General features: G+C 31.5%; 2 protein-coding genes across 6 annotated transcripts in view; both read right to left on the reverse strand.

Moving 5' to 3' along the window:
- The window catches only part of LOC145333011 (C-type mannose receptor 2-like), a 54,504-nt gene that overhangs the window by 18,765 nt on the left and 16,812 nt on the right, over positions 1–18,927 (reverse strand). For 2 of the 5 annotated variants that reach the window (XM_080178140.1, XM_080178139.1), the window contains exon 1: positions 5,469–5,561. The exons of 1 other annotated variant lie outside the window; for it this stretch is intronic. In XM_080178140.1, the coding sequence (XP_080034266.1) occupies positions 5,469–5,552 (84 nt within the window). In that variant the 5' untranslated portion in view covers positions 5,553–5,561. Of the gene's footprint in view, positions 1–5,468; positions 5,562–7,141; positions 7,254–8,318; positions 8,418–18,927 lie in introns of those variants that run through there. 2 more of the 5 variants (XM_080178137.1, XM_080178138.1) reach the window with 2 other exon arrangements.
- Positions 11,522–18,479, reverse strand: LOC145333013 (alpha-N-acetylgalactosamine-specific lectin-like). The gene is made up of 8 exons (XM_080178142.1): positions 18,365–18,479; positions 14,233–14,269; positions 13,895–13,936; positions 13,675–13,800; positions 13,080–13,181; positions 12,612–12,673; positions 12,401–12,494; positions 11,522–11,711 (listed from the first exon to the last, which is right to left on the reverse strand). Exons 1-8 carry the CDS (start codon positions 18,380–18,382, stop codon positions 11,704–11,706), a joined length of 489 nt encoding a protein of 162 aa, XP_080034268.1. The 5' UTR covers positions 18,383–18,479; the 3' UTR covers positions 11,522–11,703.

Raw genomic sequence — 18,927 nt, forward strand, 5'->3', positions numbered from 1 at the left:
GCTGAGGCATCTTTGTAAAGGCAAAGGCTGAAGATTTGAAGTGGACTAAGCCTGTGTATTATTCCAGCTTGGTTTCTGCGTATAAAGAATCTGTTTCTACACCCCTGAGAATTTGTGCAAACAGTAGTCTTACCTGCCGAGGAACGTCATTGAATAATATTATGATGGATGGGCCAGAACCGTTGTATACACTATTTCACAATTTGATACGGTTCAGAGGCTACAAGGTTGCAGTTGCTGGTTATGTCAAGAAGTTTTACAATGCCTTGGCAGCTGTGCTTGAGGACCAACATTTGAAGCGTGTTTGGTTTGCAGAGACAGAGTATGGGCCATTTGAGGTTTATCTTACCAATGCATCAACTTTTGGGAGAAGTTATCAGGGTCGTTCGCCGTAACGGCCCTGCGCCTGACCGCCAGGATATTTGGCGGCAGGAGCCCGGATGAGTTCCTTGATGTTTTTGGTGACCAGTGTATCCGTGGCTATCCGTTGCTAATCAAGATTTGTGGAAGGATGGTTCAGTTTCAGAAGGTGAAAAGTTTGTGTTAGCTCAAGCTTCCCCTGCCATAAAACTTGAGGAGGAGACGTATATAGATGACTGCTTGTCAGGTCATAATTCCAAACCTGAAGATAAGAAGAAGGTCCGAGAAATAGAGGATATGATTGCACCTGGCAATTTTGGTTTCAAGAGTGTCACTTATTCTGGTGATGATGTTGAGCCCCTCAAGATACTTGGATTGGTTTGGTGCCCAAAAAAGATGTGCTGTCCTTGCCTGTTAGAGTCAATTCTTCAGCTAAGGTAAAGGGACGGAAATTGTAGGAGGATTTGGACCTGCAGGAGCTCTGGAGACTTTTGCCAGAGATTTTAACAAAGCATATGATTTGGAGGATAGTTCAGCAGATCTATGACCCGCTTGGATTAGCCAGCCGCTTGTTGCTTAAATCTAAACTTATTCTACGTGAAGTTTGCATCATGGGGATTGATTGGGATCAAGCTGTTCCAGAGATTTTGTGGAGTAAGTTTGTGGACAGCTTAAAGGACCGTGCAATTATAGGCTTCTGTGATGGATCAAGTTCAGCCTATAGTGCAGTTGTATACCTGAGATGGCCCACCGAGGATGGATTTAAGATAGTTTTTGTTACTGCTAAAACTCGTGTGGCCCCTCTTTGATGTGAAAGCATTCCCCGCATTGAAATGCTTTCATCCCTCATCCTTTTGAGGCTTGTGGATTCGGTTGCAAAGGCCCTGCCCTTGAAATTGGCCGGCAGGATGTATTTGACCGACAGTACCTGTGCCTTGGCACAGATTAGCAGTGATAGTGTGTTGCTGAATATCTTTAATTCTCACAGATGTAGTGAGATACAACAGTTAAGCCAGCCCGAGGAATAGAGGTGGTTGCCCACAGATCAGAATATTGCCGATTTGGCAACTCGTGGCGATTGCAGTGTGCAGGATGTGTCCCCAGGTTGTGTGTATCAAACTGGTTTCAGCTGGTTGCGCCTGGAGCATGATCAAAGGCCGGTCAAGACGGCTGCTGAGATAAATCCGAAGATACCTGAGTCTGAGCTGAACCAGAAGATGGTAAAGTTGCGCTGTATGGTTGTTCAGTCTGTTGATGAAGATTTCTGGAGATGTTTGGGGTGGCGGACCTACACTAAGGCCCGTTGCACAATGATGGCGGTGATTAAGGCTGCCAACTGTTTCAAGGCCAAGCTGGCTAAGAAACGAGGTGCCGCCAAGTCTGGAGATTCTGGTGGTGACAATCATGGTTTAAAGTTTTATGAAGATCATGATTTTTCAATTAGCTACCTAGCTAAAGTGGTATATATATACATGAAATATCAACTAGAAGACTACTAGTTGACCTACCCCAAGATACTTAAAGGAAGCCTGCAAGAAATACCACGCTTTAACTGCTGAAAGACTGCCACAAGTAGACCAAATACCCCAAATTTGAAGCCTTCAGCTTCTATAACAAAAAAGTTCTAGGCATTTTAAAATGACATTTTATGTACATAAAAATTTTGAAAGAATTGCAATGCTCATGTTGAAAACTTTGAAATTAAACTACGAGGCCTAGAAACGAAATTATAAGCTTATTTTTGTCATAAATTTAGGTTTCCAGTAACTAATTATATTTTTACAATAAAAATACCCATTTTTATAGTCAAAATCATTAAAAAAAATTAAGTTTTACTTGCGTTGTACCGAATGTACTGTAGCCAATCAGAAGGCTGAATCAGCTTAACAACCAATCACAGCTAAGCTTGTATTAGTTTACCCCTTTGTTTCCGCTATGATTTTCGTTTTAAAATGCAATCTAAATCGAATTTTTTTCATAGATTTTGACTATGAAATGTGGTGTTTTTATTGTAAAAATGTAATCAGTTACAGGCAATCTAAGTTTCTGACAAAGATAAGGTTATAATTTTGTATCTAGGCGACGTAATTTAATATTGTTTTTTCTTTTATGAGCATTGGAAATCTTTCAAAAATTCCATTGTACATAAAATGCTATTTTGAAATGCCTAGAACTTTTTTGTTATTGAAGCTGAAGGCTTTAAATTTGGGGTATTAGGTCTTCTTGTGGCAGTCTTTCAGCAGTTAAAGCGTGTTATTTCTTGCAGGCGTCCTTTAAGTAACTTTATTTACCGTATCGTTTTTTTTTTTTTTTTCGCAAAAAGTTGAGCAAATTTGTTTAAACTAGTAAACAGATAAAAGATTTTTTTATATTTTTATTCGTAAAAGCAGAAATTGGCAGTATTTAAAAGTACCTAGCAGTTTCACGCATTTTTAAAAACCTAAGAAAGTAGAATTTTAAGTATTTTATTTTTCCTAGGTACCTATTTTCTTGTTCTTGTTTAAAATGTTAAGATTTCAATTTTCTTTCTTGAGATAAGCATGATAACAATGAACACAACATATTGATATTATTAAAATATTAAATATTATTTTACATGAATATCACAGTTTTAATTTAACCCATTAGTGCCGAACCGGGTTTTAAAACCCGGTGCCAGAAAATGTAAAAAAAACCAGTTTCCGGCTTCATAATTGCATCATTCTCAGTATGAATCCCCCCTCTACTACCCTGGCTTTCATTTCCCCCTGGAGCAGGCAGTTTTGCTTACTTCCGTTTGCCGGTATAGATCAACAAAGTTTGAAAATCATGACAATTCAAAATACCCCATCTAACTTTTTTGTTTTTATAGTAAAGTCGCTGATTTTTTTCGTTAAATCTAAAGTTTATTGACAAGTACATCTATTTGTGAATTAGTTTTATTTAAATTATTTTTTTTTATATGAATTTTTTATCGTTTTTTTACGCCCTATATAGGCCCGGTTCGGCATTTCCATTTTGAGTCTGAAATTTTTATTACCCGGTTTCACTAATAGATCTTTTTTGACAACAACAACAAAACAGGGTTTTTTTACCCAAAATCGCCGGCTAAACACGAAATTTGAAATAAATTGCTTCGTATTATACTTGTAGCTCTTTAGATTACATGAGGTTGTGTAGTTTTCAATTACGGATCGTATCAAAGTTCTAAAAAGTGTTCATCTCACTTTTGGCTTTCAAAAATTACATTTTTCGATTTTTGGTCAAAATAACCGGGTTTATACAGGTCAACAGGGTTTTAAAACTGGGGGAAAGCACCAAAAACGGGTGTTAATGCCTGGTTGGTATTTATGGCCAAGCCGAACCGTTTTTTTTTGCAACTTTCCTGTGCACGCCACTAGAGCAAAACAAAAAAATACAATTCCGTTTTGACCATTATAAAGCTTCCCTGAAACTTACAGCTCGATTGGCCCATAAAAGTGGCGCTCGGCACTAATGGGTTAAGATAAACTATAGGTATTTTAGATTCATTTTACCTTCATTTTTATGCAGTATATTAAATTTGAAGCAGTATTTTTTCAGCAATGAATCGAAGTATTTTTTTAGCCGAAGTAATATACTTGGAACGACCCATTTACCTAGCTCTGAAGCCTACTTACGTTAGCCAAGCGCGACGCAACCGGGCAAACCCAAGCTTTTAATGGCTTAATTTTTCATTCTTCTTGAAGTAATTTTGATTTTCTTGAAGCTGAGATTTGATGAATAATTTGATAATTGATTTGATGAATTATTATTGATTAATTTTAACTTTTATGTTAAGGATGTTTGAGTCCGGCGCCAGAAATCCTGCCCACAGCTAGCTCAAGGAAAAGAATTGTCAACTTGGTAGCCGGAGGCAGGTATTATTGTGCCAGGCATATAAAATAATTGATTCTTGCAATTATTTGAAGATGTTTGTAGATTTAATATTCAGCTGGAACTGAATATGATTATTTGTGTTGTATTGACTGTATCCTGTTTGAAAGCAATTACGCCAAAGATTTAGAAAGTCCGTAGATTAAAGCTTATACCTACGTGTACCAAAGAGCAAAGTTTTTGTTTAAACTTTTTGATTAAGAAAATGCAAAGTCAGCAATTTTCAGAGGCCTTTTCAATTTTCTAAGCCTTTTTAAAATTTGCATTATGCAGATGCAATTATTTAAGATTTAACTTTTAATGATTTTAGGTTACAGTCTTAATATTTTAGTTTTAAGGTTATCTTAATTTTATCGTATAAGATAATATTTATCCCATGTTGGGTACCTAATAAATGTTTGGGTACCTTTGTAATTATGGTCTTGCAAATAATTCAAAAGCAAATTTAGAATGATTTTCTTTTTGTTTTAGTTGTTGAGGCTGTGAGGCACAATGTTGTGTGTGAATGGAGAATGTGTAAGTCTTCAGTTTAAGTATGCATTTTTTTCATCCTATCCCTCTTTTCCTGCCCTTTAATGTGTTAATGAGGCTAGTTTGAGTCTATGTGAATGTTTGATGAGCATTTACGCAGACAAAATTAAGGTTTAAGGCCATTTATGAAATTCTTGTGTTTTATGTGGTCATGTAGTGTGACTTCTGTGGTCTCTGACTGCACGCAAATTTTTCGAGAATTGTGTCAAATGTGGGTTAATATGCTTGATTTAAGCCGTCACAGGCGGGTGTGTCTTGGTAACTATGTGTGTATGTTTCCTTGTTGAAATCGATCCCATTAAAACCATCTTTCCTAACTTAAAATTAAGTGAAGACACCCTTCGCTGCTATTAGTTTACGCGGCATACGTCCCTGGAGATGGGATTAAAAATAATAACAAGCCATTATTGTTTATACTTTTGGGCCAGCGCCATCTTTGGTTATGAAAACTCATGTTTTGCTTTGAAATGTGTGTTAGCTGTGCTACAAGTTCCCTCGTATGCTTCCTGGCTTGACATGTGCAAAGACTAGGTAAGAATTCTTTTTGCGGCAACTGTGATTTTGAATTTTGAATGAAAGCATTAAAATGATTAGTAGTGTGTATTTTAATCCCTACTGGAGTCATTTCCTTAGCCTCTGAAAGTTATTATTTTCTTCTGTATTTTGTATTTTAGCATTCTTGCCTTAGATATTAACATAAGATCTTGGTGTGACTGTAGTGTTTTCTTGGTTTCTAACAATTCAGACTGAATTAACAACATTAACATCAAAAAGTATTCATTTAATAGATAAAAAAATTAATAATCACATAATAAGTTTTAGCCTATCTACACTTCTGTTAAAAATTATTTAATAAAAATTAGTGTTTAGATTTCAGTAAAGATTTGTATTTTTCTTCTTAATAATAGATTTAAGAACAGAAAGAAAAAGGGAAATATATTCTAACTATGCAACTAAAAATAATAATAAAAAAATGCAATTATCCTCATGTTTAGTCTTCATTTTTTCTACAACATCTTTAGACGAGTTTGCTTCAGCCTAGTGAAAAATATTATTCATTGAATACCTTAAATATCAAATTTACAATTATAGAATTTTTATTAGAACTAGACATTTGATTTTCAATTTGATTATTACCTCTAGAATATAAACACTTTTACACAAAGTTGCAAATGTATTGCAATCGTCAAGTCGTGTGAGGTAAGCACGACTGTAAAAGAATATTTTATTATCAATAAAAGCAAAATAAAATAGTAAAACATAAAAAAACAACTGTAATGTTAGACTGTTTAATTACATCAAATGTCAAAGTAGAAAGACAGGCCTTTTATAGAAATCAATAATACCTATCTGTACTGTAATGAACTAAGAAATTATTAATTCTGCATAATGGAGTTTGGCCTAATGTTGCAAGGATCAAGTGTAAATTAAAACTAAAATAAGTAGTCTTTTGATACTTACTAGAAAACATAATCTGTGGATATGTTGTAACAAAACTTAGGCAATCCTATATAATAAGTGACACAAGGCTCCTATTAAGAAAAAAGTAAATATTTAGAAACTTAGGTTTAAACTCAACTTCAACATCAATTTCAGTTTTAATCAAAAAAGAAATATAGTAGCATCCTTAATTTTAAGCATCAATATTGAAACAAACTAGCTTTAAATACCTTACAATCTATTTCTTTTTCACTATTCCCAATGTCAGGGTAGAAGTGGTAAATGTAACACTTCTTGGAGTTTAACTTAAATTAAAATAATACATATTGCTAGATACAAAATTGTTTAAGACTAGTAATTTTAATTTTTTATTATTGTTTTATATAACTAATTTGAATAATAATTTGTCTATGTTCAAGGCAGCTGTTTTTTATTCATGTTCTATGATACTAGCGCCACCTTGCTGGAAGATTTTAAAACTTTTTATATTGTCTTGCAATTTTCTCTTGGGACGGTGATGGTACCCTCCCTCAAAAATAGTTATACACCTCTCAGGACCTATGAGAAGCTACCCTGTAAAGAAGAACTATAACAGTTCAATAATTAGTAAGATCCTTTGGTACAGACAGACAGGCAGACATCATGTTACTTTATGATAAGAATTGTAAATAAACCCAGAAGTATTAAAGTTAAATATATTCAAAATTCTAGAAAGACACTTTTCCTGCCATTTTATTCTTATTATTGCGCTTCAGCATCCTTACTTTTACTGAATGCGTAACATATTACAATATATATTATTGTAGTGCTGGATTGAGAAGAAAACAATTTTTAGGTTTCAAGAATTTTATACATTTTACAGGCAGAAGTTAATTTATTCCTAATTACACACTCTGATTAAATATTATGTTACAACCTCATGAGTGTATGCCATACACTTTAGCATTCCTATGCAAATATTTTCACACTCTTCTGAAGTATCAGTGGTATACAGAGGACCTACTGTTCCTTCCATAAAGGCAAAGCTCCTTTCAGAAAAGGAAATTTTTAGCATTTTTAACCCTTACCGGTCGAGGGAGGGGGGCATTGAATGCCCCCCTCCCTCTGTTTTTTTCTATCTCATTTTCTGTATGTGAAAGATAAAGAGCCCAAACTGCGTGACTTTTTAAGTATGGGTTTGACACATAACTGAGATTTGTAATTTTTTTAATACCTCCATCCTGGCGGGCACAGGTTGCCAGCAAACCTGGCAGGGTCATCCAGGTAAAGAGCAAACATATTTTTTGACTTAAACAAAGCATTTCATCTTGCCAAAATAATCTTGTTCAAGTCAATTTCAGGTTCCAGGTCTGATCCTGAAGGTCCTGATCCTCCACGTCTCCAGAAATCTTTAAAAGACTCCTGTGGCCGCAATTTTTCTTAGAGACTTCAAATTTTAAACTTAAGCTTTTCTTACATATCTACATAATGTATTAAAATTTCCGCTGACTACGGCGGCTGGGAAATTTATATTTTGATATTTCTAATATATAATTTACATAAAGATAAACATTTTCTGCAAAAAATTGTCCTTCTAGCCTCAAAAATAAGAAAATTACAGCCATTTATAATTTTTAAGTAAAAAGGACCTAAAAACAAAGGTTGTTAAAAAAAAGAGTGAAGGAAGCAAAAATTCACTTTGACTTACTTAAGGTCGGAAATTTATTATTAAACAGGGGACTTGCATAAATATTTTTAGCTCTTTAGCTCTAATATGAACTGAGATTAGAGGGGGGGGGGTGTTCAATGCCCCCTCCCCCCAACTGATAAGGTGCGGCAAAGGGTCCGACTGTTAAGGGTTAAGTAAAACTATTTTTCTCATGTTGATGCTGTCTGTATTCAGTTGCTCACTTTACATGCAAATTCAATTAACACACACTTATCCACACAAATCATAATTTTTTAAAACATTATAGAAATGAACTGTTCATACATAACTAAAAAAATAATGGACCATTCTAATATCAATTACGTTTTTTTATTAATATTCACAGTAAAAGACAAAAGTTTTTGATAACAAAAATTGCATGAAGAACAAAAATGTTAAAAATTGCCTATTCTCCATCTTTACAAAACATTGTCCAACTTTGACAGCAGATGCAGAGCTGATAAATAGAAATGTACCAAAAAATAAAAACAATCCTCTCATCTTTGTAATCTAAAAATATCGAAAATATTCTAATATTTGCACCAACCTTCTTGCAAAATTAAATTGTATTGATAACATGATTAATAACTTATTCACCAAATTAATTTATTTTTATTTTCCACATCCCTACTTTTATTTAATCTCCATACTGTCATATTTATTCAACCATCTTTCCTATACCTTCAAGTATAATGAAACCATATCAAATCTAAAATTTTAATTCATTAGACAAATATTGTTATATTTTACTTATCTTTTACATATGTTTTTCTTTGCTGTTTGATTTAAACTACTGAATCATTCTAATCTTATAAGTTATAAAGCTTTGACTTTGATAAACATTTGAACTTCCTTTAGCATAGCTGTCAAGAGTAAGAAGTAAAATAGGGGTGACTCCCCCCCCCCCACAGAAATGTTTTTGGATGTGGCACCACCAAAACATTGTTAGTGGAATATCATCCAACCCAAACTTTCTTCCTAAAATTGCATTGAAACCCTCCCTCCAAAAAATGTTATTGTGTTGATTTAATGTTTTGATGTGCATGCTTTGCTTATACTATCTTACATAATTGTGTAACAAGACAGGAAATAAAATATAATTGATAAAGAAATATAAAAATTGGGCACAATTTTAATGAATTTAGGATCAATACCAATTATGTCTGTAGGTAGAGCAGCAATAATAAAATAAAAACATAGTTAGTCAAGAGTGTTTAAGGAATTTCAAATTTGTCTTCTTATCTAACTAATTTTTTGTAGGATCAAATATTTTAAAATTGCTGAAAATGTTGATCTAATACCCTAAGCCATAAATGGTTTTTTTCTGGTTAAAACTAGACTTCTACATATTCAACATAACAACATAAGAAAGTTAAATTCCAATATAACAAACAACTAATTTATTTGCTTGTAAGGGATAAGCATTCTAGTAAATACCCTATTTTCAATCAGGTAAATTATGAATAGCTATTATTCCTATATGCAAGGTAATCATTTAGATAAAAGAAAAAGTATGTTGCATCCACCTAGGGCTCACCATTACAGCAATAATTGAACATGGAAAGGAAGTTTTATTTGTCATATTTCCATAAATATCACTAAAAATTCCATTGACAAATTCAATATTGCTACATATAAAAGAACACTTAATTTGATTATATGGATTTGATTTGGACTGCATAATTGTATATAATTTTATCAGAAAATCTTTTCTATATTTTGTTTGGTTATTTTTGTATTATAACTGTACTAACCAAACCAGTGATTCACAAACAAAATTTTTCAAGTTAAATTTTTAAAAAAGATTTCAAAATAGCAGGGACAGGAATTCAAATAAACAATTCTAGTAAAATGTCAAAGAAACCTCTCTGGGTAAAAAAGTTTAAATATTATTGTATTCTAACAATTTTATGGCTTCACGAATAAATTTTGTTATAGGTTGCTCTATCCCACATTAGAGTAAAATACTAGAGGGGGAAGGGGTTAAATACCTATATTTCACCTTCGCAGTGTTCTTGTCCCGACTCTCAATTGGGTCATTGAAAATCAACCAATGGTGTCGCTTATATTATAAAAAAACAATTTGGTAGCAGACGAAAAATTGGTCATTGATTAAGGGAGGGACTTGGTTATTTTTATATCTATACTATAAATCTGTTATCCCCACAACCATTAATGTATAAATCTCTATAATCAATTCAAAGTAATAACAGTCCAAAGTCCCTGCAATTAGGATTGTGGGAATTGATATAATACTACTCAGATATTGCTCAGATTATCTTGTACCTTAATAAAGTGATACTGCAAATGATATTCCCATTCCATCCCTTTTACCCATCCGTACTGGATGAACAAACTAATCAATAAATAAGGTCCGTCGGCAACCTTAAGTTACAATACATAAGATTTTCCCCTGTCAATATATCCATGTATTTAATTCCATTATTGTGGAAGCAATTAGCTAATCAAGATTTTAAGATTAAGTTATTTTTTTATTTTAGATTATTTACAAAAAGAACAGGATTAATTAGGGAAGATATATTAAGAAGTTAAAGTATTCTATGAAGAAACAAACATGATAGCTTCCATAAAAAGAAAGGTTGTACCTAGAAAACAATATACTTACATAAAAGTAACAGGATATTTTCATGTCTGTACCTTAAGACCTCGCTAATTACTGGACTTAAATGTTAGTCCTTTTATATTGAAGCTACAGGGAATGGTTATAACTAGTTTGAGTGTAGCTCCACCCTCCCATGTGACTTTTTATACTATTCCTTTAAAACTAAAATTAAAAATGAGATGGAGGGTCTATACATATTACATACCCCTCCCATCCCTCAAGTGTCGGTAGAGGCCTCTAGGGCCGCAGTCGCTAGTTTACTGGTGAATTGATAAAACTGACAAACAGATTAACAAGGAAAATTTTAAAAAAATAAAATGGTAGAGAGGGTTTTTTCCAAGGAGGAAGGGTCATTAGACTATCAAGTGCACTAGAACCCAAAGTTTCATAATCATATTTTTTAGTCGTTAATTTAAATACTTTGGGAACTTTTAATATATTTGGATTAGTTGTGTTTTTAAGTTGAGTGTCCAAACTATTCAACCAATAGTTTTATCTACTTTGTCTTTAAATCTCTCGGACCAACACTGCATCATAACTCAAATGAGAGACATTAATAGTTAGAGTGAGGGAATTACAATGGCCTAAAACAGGCGCAGCTTGTTACCATTCACAGGTATGACTTCCAGACAAAGGTCGTGCAATCAATTAGTTGGTTGTCTGTTGAGTGTTATTTAACCTAAGAACAGCAATACTAATCCAATAACATTTTCTGCAAAATAGAAAAGTAAACCACGATACAGTAATCATTTCAAAATTCGTACCTTTTAAATTTTTTGTATTTTTTGAAAATACAGGCCAGGAAAAGACCAGGAATAAGGTATAACCATCAAGTGAAATAAATATAAATAATATTTGGGAGGCAGATGTAAAGGTCGTCAATTTCACTATGAGTTGACCCACAACGACAGCAGAAAACAAAAATAGGTTTCATGATTTTTTTTTCTCGAATTAATTTTTGTTGGTGGTGTAAGCTGGAAAAAGACTCTTTTTAAACTAAACTTTATTGTCAGATAAACATTTAAATAAGAATAATTGATATAAGAAATTAAACAAAAATTATTTATATTTACAATAATTAAGAAAATAAAATTATATTGAGAAATTACAATTACAATATTAAATTAAATCAGGTTAAAGGTTAGTTTCTTACAACTTTGTATTCTCATTACAATGCTGAAATGAAAAATATTAATAGTTATTTCTCGCATGGTATTATAAACGGCTTTCCTCAGATATAGAATGTACAATTATAAAATTAAAACCAGTTTTTTAGCCCCGAGGTGCCGAAGGCACCGGCTAAAAAAACTGGCTTTAATCTTATGATTGTACATTTTTATATTCGTAGAAAGCTGGAGATAATATGATGCTAGACATAGTTTTTTTGTATGGATGAGAACCGGTTCCTATCCACCGGATTCGAATGAATACGAGAAAAATTACTTACTGTATAATCATATAATGTGTTAGTATAAATAATAATTTGCTTGAATGTCACGGAGATTTATGTTAGTTTTGCCTCTAGGATATCATGTTTAGTCAAATAAGATACACTGAATTTTTGACATGGTTTTTGTTATTGTAAAAATATAATTTAAATTATGTATTAACATATTTTTGATAAAGAAGATTGGAGCTTTAAGTTAAAAGTATCTTTAAACTGGTGTATATCCAAAATTTAAGGTTTGTATAAGATTTCTTCTTTCATAGCCAAATTTCATTTTTCTTTAAATGAAAAAAAAAAGTTTCGTAATTTTAGTAGCAAGGAAAAGGTTTTTTTAGCTGAAGATACTAGTTTAGAGTTTTTGCCTGTGTTCAAAATCAATAAATATATTTTTCCTTGAAACTGTAGTTTATGAAAATACCTGGCATCTTACACACAGCTGACATCCCACGTTGTCCCATCCAGTATTTCTCACAATTTCCATCATACCACTTATAGCCCATAGGTTTTCTCCACTGTAAATAAAAATGTTCAAAAATTAAAATTATTCATTTCAAATTTTAAAAAATCTATGCAAATTTATATATATTATTGTAGACAAATATATTTATTACAAATAAAAAGAGACTTACGAAGGCACAGTCTTCATTGTAATAATTATTTGGTTCAGTACTCGCCCAAGCTGTAAATGTAACTGAAAGAAATTAATTTTAATGTTTCATCTTTTGTTTAAAACTCTTAAAAAAATATTTATTTTTCACTTAGCTCCCCATTAGACCTTAGTAAATTGGAAGAACATTTCATTAGTTGATCACTAACAGGAAAAATTTCTTAGTAATCAGGGTGTTTTAACCTTCAGTAAAATAGTTTAAATCCATCACAGTAAGTAAGATCAGATCTATGTTTACCTTTACTATTAGAATGTTATAAAATATTTTTGTTTTTTATTTACTTAGCTCCCAATAAGACCTGAGAAGATCAGGAGTAATATTAAGTAGTCAGACAAGGAAATTGTGTAAGTAGGGTATTAACATCCAGTAAAACAGCTTCAAAACATCTTAGAAAGTGTATATTTTACTGATATATATAGTTAAAATTACCTTTATATCCATCAAGCCAAACATAGACTCCCTCTCTTCTTAGGTCATTGGCTCCCATCCAAAATCCAACTTTCTCATTGGCACCATGTCTTTTAATGAGATCTAAAAATAAACTAATGTCCATGGGGGAAATATGATTTTCTTGACAGATAGACAGCTCAAGTCAATTATTTCAGTATAAAACATTCATTGATTCATCTTTATGTTTCCTTCATGAGATTTTAGAAATATTTTTGTGCTTTACCATTTTTATTATGAGCGTCTACGCCCCAAGTGGCCTCTCGAGGCCCTTGCGAAGTGGGGAGTTAAATTTGATAGCTCAATTTTTAGTTTTGATTCAAAAAGACAACGTTGACCAATCAAAATCCCCCCCCGCCAATTTCAATTTCGGTTTTTAAAATTTGGGGGGGAATTTTTTTCTAGGGGTGATTTCTCTTAGGTGGTTCCCTGCCCCAAAATAGTTATAAACTTTCCTTGGACCTATGAAAACTAGCATGTAAAGAAGAACAATATCTGTTCAGCGGTAGACAGGATCCTTTGGTACAAAAGACAGACAAACAAATTGTTACTTTATTATAAGGATTTAAATATTTACTTATAACAAAATTGTTTTCTTCTCTTGTGCTTACTGAGGCTAGACTTGAACCCCAGGCCAAAGAAGCACATTCTCTTCTTGCTTCATCCCAATACAGATGTTTATTTAAAGTTGTGAAGCAGGAACCTAAGTGGGTAAAATATATTAAGACTATGAACTTAAATCTAAATCAAAATAGTTTTACTTTATGGTTTTTGTATTATAGGAGGTATAACTATACCTGTTGGAGGATAATAAGACCATCCTCTAGGACAATATTGTGCTGAAACAAATACAAATTACCTTAGTAAAATATTAAAACCTATTACGATCACAACTAATTCATAAGTACACTAAAGCGTTTTAGCATATAAGAGAAAGGAAAAGTACTGAGCAGAGGTTTTTATTTTAAAAAAGTTTAATTTATTTATGGTATTGATTGGGCAAATTAACATGAGGATTTTCTGTTTATTTTTTTGACAAATAAAATTATAAAAAAGAAGAAAAATCCTTCTGAAATAAATAGTTTTAGGCTAATGTGTTTGGGATGCTTGTTTAATATATGTTATTGAAGCTAACCTGAAAAGCTGACTCCTACACAAACTAGTGAAATAACCTAAAATGAAGAAAATGTATATTTAAGAATAGAATAATTATCTTATATCCTACTATATAAAGTAATAAAGTTTTTTCATCTATAACTTTTTTTTCTCGATAACTATCGAACCGATTGAATTCTCTATTTTATAAAAGATTCTTATAGTTCCCTGGATTGTTTCAGGCTATTTAGTTTTCATATCTAAGTTTGGTTTTAGGCAATTTTTTTCTCTTCTTATTATTACAAATAGAGACGTTCTAGAATCTTTGAGCGGTGCCTCTAGTTTCTATACAGGGTGAGTCAGAAAAAACTGAGTTTTTCGACTTTCAGAAACAACCAAAAGGAATACAGAAAAAATAATTATATGTCCTTGTTGTCTGTACAAAAGCACATCAAACTTGTAAAGGTGTTTTTCATTATCTCTAAAAATGCGGCCTCTATAATAGGTGTAAGGTGTCAAAAAATGCCTTGAAAATGTTGATCAAGAAAAATTGAAATAACTCATCTATTTAGTATAAAAAAAATCTTAAAATTTTAATATTCATTTAGAAAAAGGTCTAAGAAAAGTACCTAAATGAGTTTTAAAGGTGAAATGCTTTTTGGCTCCTCAAAAAAGCATTTTTACAATACTGCAATTTGTCATTTTTTCATATTTCTTGATTGTGATGCATGTGGTTTAAAAGAATCTTCTATAATAATGTAGCTTAAAAAAAAAAATACCTTTTTATTTGACAAAAAAATCTCTTAAGATAAAAAAGTTAACAAGGTTTGAATTTTTAAAATAAAGATGCTTTTTTGAAACCCTACCCTATTTAAATGAAGTTATTATGATGGATTATAACATACAAGTATAATTTGTCAAAAGGGGGCGGAGATTTTGGTTATTAAATCTAGTCTTGCACCAAATATAGAGGAAATTCAGGGGGAGGGGGGAGGAATTTAGGTAACAAGATGAAATATTTACGGTCATGAGCTGGTTTTTCAGTCATGGGTTATTAAATCTTGACAAGAGATTACAACAAAACGTTTGATTTATAATGTGATAATTTAATTTAAATAAATTGTACTTTAAAGATGTTAAATATTTACAATCTGTTGAATAAAAATTTTAATAATCAAAAAATGTTTTTTCATCTTTTTAGAGTGGTAGGCATTTTTTATTATAAATAAATCTACCTAATAAGTACAAAATAATGGCCGAAAAATTCATCACACACACTTTTTGAAATCTTTATGCTTTAAAAAGCGCCGTTGTTTTCAGAGATATTCAAAAACACCTTTTCTAAGTTTAATGTATATTTTTATAGAGAACAAGAACCTATAATTGTTTTTTCCATATTCCTACTGGTTGTATCAGAAAATCGGAAAACTTAGTTTTTTCTGACTCACCCTGTATATAGTAAATAAATCTATGTCGCTCAAACTTTCTGATCATCAATTATTTAGAAATCATAGTGTTAGTAATTAGTAGATTTCTTTACACGGTAAAGATACCTAACACTGTGGGACAATTAAAGTACCTAACCAACATGATCCAACCCAACCTAACCTAAAGTAATAAACAAAAATGTAGAAAAGATTACTGCCTTTTCTTGTAAAGACTCGGCCATCCCTATAACATTCTAATGTATAATGGACACACACACTCAGAAAAGTAAAAACATTTTGAGATTTCTGTTTTGGAAGTCCCAAAAGCCAAATGGTGAGGAAGCAGTAATTTTCTTAGATGTGTTGAAGAAGTTAGAATTTTATGCCTTTAATTTCAAGAGGCATAAAAAGTGATCAATATTGGATTAAACGGGAAGAATAGGGACAATAAGCTGTTTATTTATTACTCAATATTTTTTATGACTACAATTAAGTGATACTTAAAGCTAACTAAAATAATAATTTCCCTCTCCAATCCCTTTTATCCAGTCCCCTCCTAAACTACTATAAGAACAAACTGATCAAAAAATGAGGTTCATATTAGCTAACTAAATTAACAACAAATATTCCCCTGTCAATATATCCATGTATTCTATATCCATCCATTCACTTAAAGGAATTAACAGTGAATTTCAAAGGAGATTAGGTTGGATTCTTAAAAATATTTTGTTAACCAAATAAACAAAATTATTTGTGTAATAAGCGTCCAAAATAATATTAAAAATCTCTAAATATTGTATAAAATTGTATGTTAATAATCTTTTTTTCGTTTTGGACTTTTCTTTGATAATTTTGTACAAAACAAATTTTGTCTTCTGCCTCCGACAAATTCAGCAATCCTTTTTTTAAGAACTCAACTCGACCATTAAAATATCAATAAATATTGTGTCTTAGAAGGACAATCTAACAACTTAAATCAAGATGAATATTGAAGCTTCTTATTAGCTGATTTACAAAATGTATATCTAGTACAGTTTGTGTCTCTATTGGCGTAACAAACAAAGATATGCAGACACACACTAACAAACTTTTTGGGTACCTACATAGAATAGTCCCCAAGGTAACTGATTTAACTGCTTTTTTAAAGGAAAAAAAAAACACAGTAAATCTAAATATTTCTGTGTATATTAATGGTTCTAAGGATAATTCACTTGTGATATATATAGTTGGAACAAATTCCTAGCTGTTACGGATTCATTTTATGACATCAAATACATATCATTTGTAAATTATCCTTAGAAAAAGTAAAATTCACAGAAATGTTTTGATTTTCTCTGTTTTTCATTTTTTTCCTTTAAAAAGGCTGTGAAATCAATTCTTAATATCTTTTGTTCTTATTCCCTTTTTCTTCTTTTTCTTCTAATGTTTGATTCACATTAGAAAGCGCAGCGACTCTATAATCGTTACATGAAAGTCCGTACGTTCCATTTTATTAGACAACAAATTTTTGGATGTTAAAATCATCCGAATCATATGATTTTTGGAATACTGATTTCTATTACAACAAGGTACAATGTTATAAGCGAAGCATCTCTATAAACAAGTCCTAAAAATGTAAATATGTCGTTAAACAAAAACATGTATTTAAGCAGTTTTGCAACAAATTTACTGACAATTTTGTTTATTTAGACTTCAGCATTTATATTATGCTTATTCAGTTCTGACACTCTTCAAGTGTTAATTTTCGTTTTTTTTTTCATTTCAGAGCTTCACTTTCATGGATGTTGTCAATGACATTAGACAAAAATAACAAAATATAAGATCAGAATATTTTTTGTTGATCAAGGAAAACACATACAAATTTTTAGACTTCTATGTTCTAGCTTTAATGGGATCCAGGATTGATATAAATCGAGCACCCCCACCCCTCTCTAATAAAAAGGTATGATAGTTCAGATAAGAGCTTAGACATTAATGGATAATCTTTTATTTGACTTTAAAACTTTTCCTTACTTTAAGTTTAATTGAATAGGTGTTTTAAGTAAAAAGAAATATATATTACTTTTATGTCTTTAAACATTGTTATTTTTTGGTTTACACTATAAGTTACTTAAGAGCTTAAAAAAAACAAACTTCGAAAGATTTTGGATGATAAGGCTAAGGTTTTATGATATTGTACATAGTTCTAATTTACTCATACGAGAGGATTTTATTGACATCCTTTGCCATTTTTAGTTCTGGTCCCAAACGTAAAATTTTCATTTTAAGAAAATTGTTAATCTTACAAGAAACGGGTATGTCTAAAAAAGTACCTACAGTTACAACAATAAATGGAGATTTTACTTCTTTTAAAGGCTAAATGCATATCAAACCGAAAATGTATAATACTTAACAAAACTATATGTGGAAACCGTTCTTATGTTTCCAAAAAATAGAGCTCATTCATATCAGTTCTAACGGTATGCAAAGTATTTCTTATACTATTAACACAAGCCGTGCAATTAGAAGTTTGAAATTTATTTGCATTTTTTTGCTCACCCTTTAGTTATTTTTTTGATTGCAAAAATTATCCTATGACATAAAGGTTATTGTCTAAAGTAAAATATCTCAGAAATTTCTAGTCCGAATGGGTTGTAATTTTATGGAAAGTTGTATAACTATCTTGGGTTGGATTTGGGCAATTTTTCCGACCTCCCGCGCACTTGAACACAGACTTAGGTTTAAACAACTAAATAGTATACTTACAAGGCTTAGTGTTTTCATTATCACAGACTGCAAAGAACTGATGTTAAATCTTAGCACTTTCACTATTTTCTCTTTTTTTTGTAATTCACCAATTTAGAAAAAAATGTGATTCACCGAGATTCTAACCAATATATTTAATCGTTTCAACCACTAATTGCAATCGACATAAGGGGTAAGTTTGTGTACATCAAATTATCGGTAATTGTTTACTTAAGATCCCTGGTAAACTAAAGCGTAAACGTTTTCATTTTTTGTTGTTGTAAATTACCAACTTGAAAAAAACTGATCTAAACAGGATGTATCATTATGTAAAAGTAACAGTATGTGTATGTTTGTGTGTCAGTCTGTCTGTCATGAAAAATCTCGCTAACGGCTGAACCAATATAGTTCTCCTTTATAATGTCCTTGGAAGTTTTGACTATGGATAATGACAGTTTTAGAAAAATGATTCCTAGGACAACCTCATTGCAAAAGTACATTAACCCAATATATCCACTTACATTCTATATCCAGTTTAGAATTACTTAACAGAGACATGGAAAGAATAAATGTAAAATAATTTC

Source organism: Acartia tonsa, chromosome 12 (assembly GCF_053477335.1).
Source record: "Acartia tonsa isolate MP-2025a chromosome 12, ASM5347733v1, whole genome shotgun sequence".
Classification (NCBI taxonomy): Eukaryota; Metazoa; Arthropoda; class Copepoda; order Calanoida; family Acartiidae; genus Acartia; species Acartia tonsa.

What these genes read in the sequence shown, in the direction of transcription:
- LOC145333013 (XM_080178142.1), bottom strand. An exon ending in TGTAGGAGTCAGCTTTTCAG is followed by an intron (nt 13,937 to 14,232) that starts GTTAGCTTCAAT and finishes TATTTGTTTCAG; the next exon opens with CACAATATTGTCCTAGAGGA. An exon ending in TTGGCTTGATGGATATAAAG is followed by an intron (nt 12,674 to 13,079) that starts GTAATTTTAACT and finishes AATTTCTTTCAG; the next exon opens with TTACATTTACAGCTTGGGCG.